Source organism: Zonotrichia leucophrys, unplaced genomic scaffold (genome assembly GCF_028769735.1).
Source record: "Zonotrichia leucophrys gambelii isolate GWCS_2022_RI unplaced genomic scaffold, RI_Zleu_2.0 Scaffold_227_81253, whole genome shotgun sequence".
Classification (NCBI taxonomy): Eukaryota; Metazoa; Chordata; class Aves; order Passeriformes; family Passerellidae; genus Zonotrichia; species Zonotrichia leucophrys.
In genome coordinates this window covers 1-2,722 of record NW_026992432.1, presented here as the reverse complement: position 1 = coordinate 2,722, position 2,722 = coordinate 1, and the positions used below count along the sequence as shown (strand labels likewise).

At 63.0% G+C, this 2,722-nt stretch overlaps 1 protein-coding gene across 1 annotated transcript; it reads right to left on the bottom strand.

Moving 5' to 3' along the window:
* Positions 1-262: 262 nt before the first annotated feature.
* On the bottom strand, positions 263-2,573 carry LOC135461230 (low affinity immunoglobulin gamma Fc region receptor III-like; the record flags this gene model as incomplete). The annotated part of the gene is made up of 7 exons (XM_064738236.1): positions 263-380; positions 468-489; positions 867-950; positions 1,034-1,111; positions 1,729-1,992; positions 2,240-2,470; positions 2,553-2,573. Coding segments are annotated over 7 exons (818 nt in total), but the record flags the coding sequence as incomplete, so codon positions are not given.
* Between the last annotated feature and the right edge of the window lie 149 nt (positions 2,574-2,722).

Sequence of the window (2,722 nt, the reverse complement as noted above, 5' to 3'; positions counted from 1 at the left end):
GTGTACTGCAAGCACTGTGGGGAGAGAATGGGGCAGTCCCTGAGGGTACTTGGGCACTTGGATGGCGCTGGGGAGCCCCTGCAGGTACCAGCAAAGGGATGGGGGAGCCCTTGGGGGTACTGGGAAAGGAAATGGGGAGCACAGGATGCCCTGTGTAGCCTCTGACTGACTCATGGCCACATCCCTTGGAAGGATGGGCAACCACAGGAGGTGTGGAGGGAGCACCCCCAGTGTCACCCAGTGCCTCCCGCTTCCCGGAGCATCACAACTTTTGGTGTAGATTGTCATAGATGTCGCTGGGTTCCCATGGGTGCCTTTGCAGCTCCATGTACGTCGCCTGAGGATCCTCCACTGGGAGTGCCATGGGGTCTGGGGGTGCCCTGTGGGAATAAGGGGGTGTGTGGAAGGGGATGGGAGGTGCTGGGGGTTTGGGTAAAAGGTGTCTTCGGGCTGGAGGCTGCACTCACCTTTCCTGGTGCTTCCTGGCATCTGCAAAGAAAACTGGAGGGGTGACTTTGGAGACCCAGGGGCCCCCATCCACCCTTGGGAATGCTGAACCACCACCAGATACACAATTCTCCCCAGGCCCCCCCAGTATCCCTGATGCACCCCCAGTATCCCTGACCCACCCCACTTGCACCAACACCCTGAGCCCCCAGAGCCCCGAGACTGGCAGTGGGGGAGACCCCTGATAGAACCCCCAACATCCCTACAGGACCCTTGAACAGCTCCCCAGGGCTCTGAGCTATGGTCACTGGGGGCTCAGCTCCTCCCTGGTCAGGGGCTGTGGGTGCAGCCCTATGGCCTCCCTCTCTGGGGGCCTTCCCAGTGATCCCCAGGAGCCCTGTGCCCCCACTGTCACCTACCCAGGCGGTGCCACTGGTACCAGGCCACAATGATACCCACAAGCAGGAGCAGGAACAAAATGGCCCCACTGACCCCTGCAGCCACTGCAAGAAACAGAGGGGGACACATCAGGGTCACCCATGACCCCAGGGGTCCTGCACTCCCTCGTGACACTGTGTGACCCCACCTGTGTCCCTGTGTGTCCCTGTGTCTCGCGGTGTCAGCTCCAGGACACCGGGTGTGATGGTGGCATTGTCCACGGGCACTGCAGGGACAGAGACAGGGCTGAGGCCACAGCGAGGGGCTGGCAGCCGGTGTGAGGGGATAGGGATGGGGGGGATGGGTGTGGTGGGGGATGTCAGGGATGGGGTCACACCAGGAAGGGATGAGGGGACACTGGGCAAAGGCGGGGTGATCCAACAATGTTTCTGGGGGACATGGAGGTCCCCAACCATGGCACTTGAGGAGGCTGTGGGGGCTCCCCGTGCCCATCCCCGCGCTCACTGTGTACAATGACACGGAGCTGGATGCTGCTCTTCCGCAGAGCCCCCCCCTCAGAGCACACCTGGTAGCTGTAATTCCCCAAGTGGGAAACCCCCACGGTGGGCACCAGCATCTGGAAGGACCCCTGCGGGGCCCCCCACCACCTGCCCAACCCAGCAGAACACGTGCAGCAGGGGGCTGGGGGCCACAGGGGGCTGGGGGCGCTGAGGCAGCTGAGAGTCAGGGGGCACCCCACCGTGGGTTTGGGGGATCCTCCAGCACTTGCACAGGGAAGAGCTCAGGGAAGAACAGGGGAGGTGAGGACTGTGGCTCTGAGTCTGCTGGGAGGTGTCTTTGGGGGTGTCAGGAGTTTGGAGTTCCAGCCGTGGGGGTGCTCACCATGCACTGTCACTGTCACCGGCGCTGAGAGCATCCACGGTGCCACCTTGGAGTCCACCTGGCCCCCACAGCAGTAGCGGCCACTGTGGTTCAGCTGCAGAGGCGACAGGGACAGCTTGGTCCCAGTGAGGGACCTCCCCACCTCCTTGTCCTCATGGTAGAATCGCACCTCAGTGACCGACATGTCCCGCCAGCACCGGCAGCGCAGTGTCATCGTGTCCCCCTCTAGCAGCTCCCACGCCGGCACCTGCAGCACCAAGCGAGCTTTGGGAGAGAGGGGTCCTGTCACACCGGAATATCCCCTTTTGATGGGGATCCCTCCATTGGGTCTCACCCAGCGCACCAGGTATCCCCAATTCCAGCATGGTTTCCCCCACACTGGATGCTCTGGGATGTCCCCAGAGCAGGGGACGGGCTTTGGTCACACAGGAAGTGACCCATGGAGTGGGGCCCACCCAGAGCCCTCAGGGTCCCCACAGTGCCAGGCTGGAGACACCCAAACCCCCCTCACCATTTAAGACTCTCATGGGGGGGCTGAGCCCGGTGCCAGGTCTGTCACACCTGTAGATGCCACTCGCGGTGACAGTGAAGTTGGCAGGTCCCTCCTGCCACCAATGCTGCCCATCCTGGTACCAGGTGGTGGCACCGGCGGTCCCCGAGCCCTGGCAGGTCAGTGTCACCTGGTCCCACAGCACTGCCGGCCTCCAGGGAGGATCCACCAGGAGCTGGGTGGTCTGGGCACCTGTGGGTGACAGGGGACACCAGCCTGCCAGGGCCAGCGTGGGGCTGGGGAGAGCAAGGTGGGGCATCCCCTGAGGACTCACCAGCGAGGCCGAGGGTCTGGGCTGGAAGGGAGAAGGGACAGGGCTCAGTGGAGGTGTGACTGAATGGACAGCACCACCCGGGGTATGAGGTGAGGCGTCTGTCCTCAAACTGTCCCCATGGGAACACTGGTGTGGCATGGACATCCCGAGCACAGAGACATCTTGGTCAT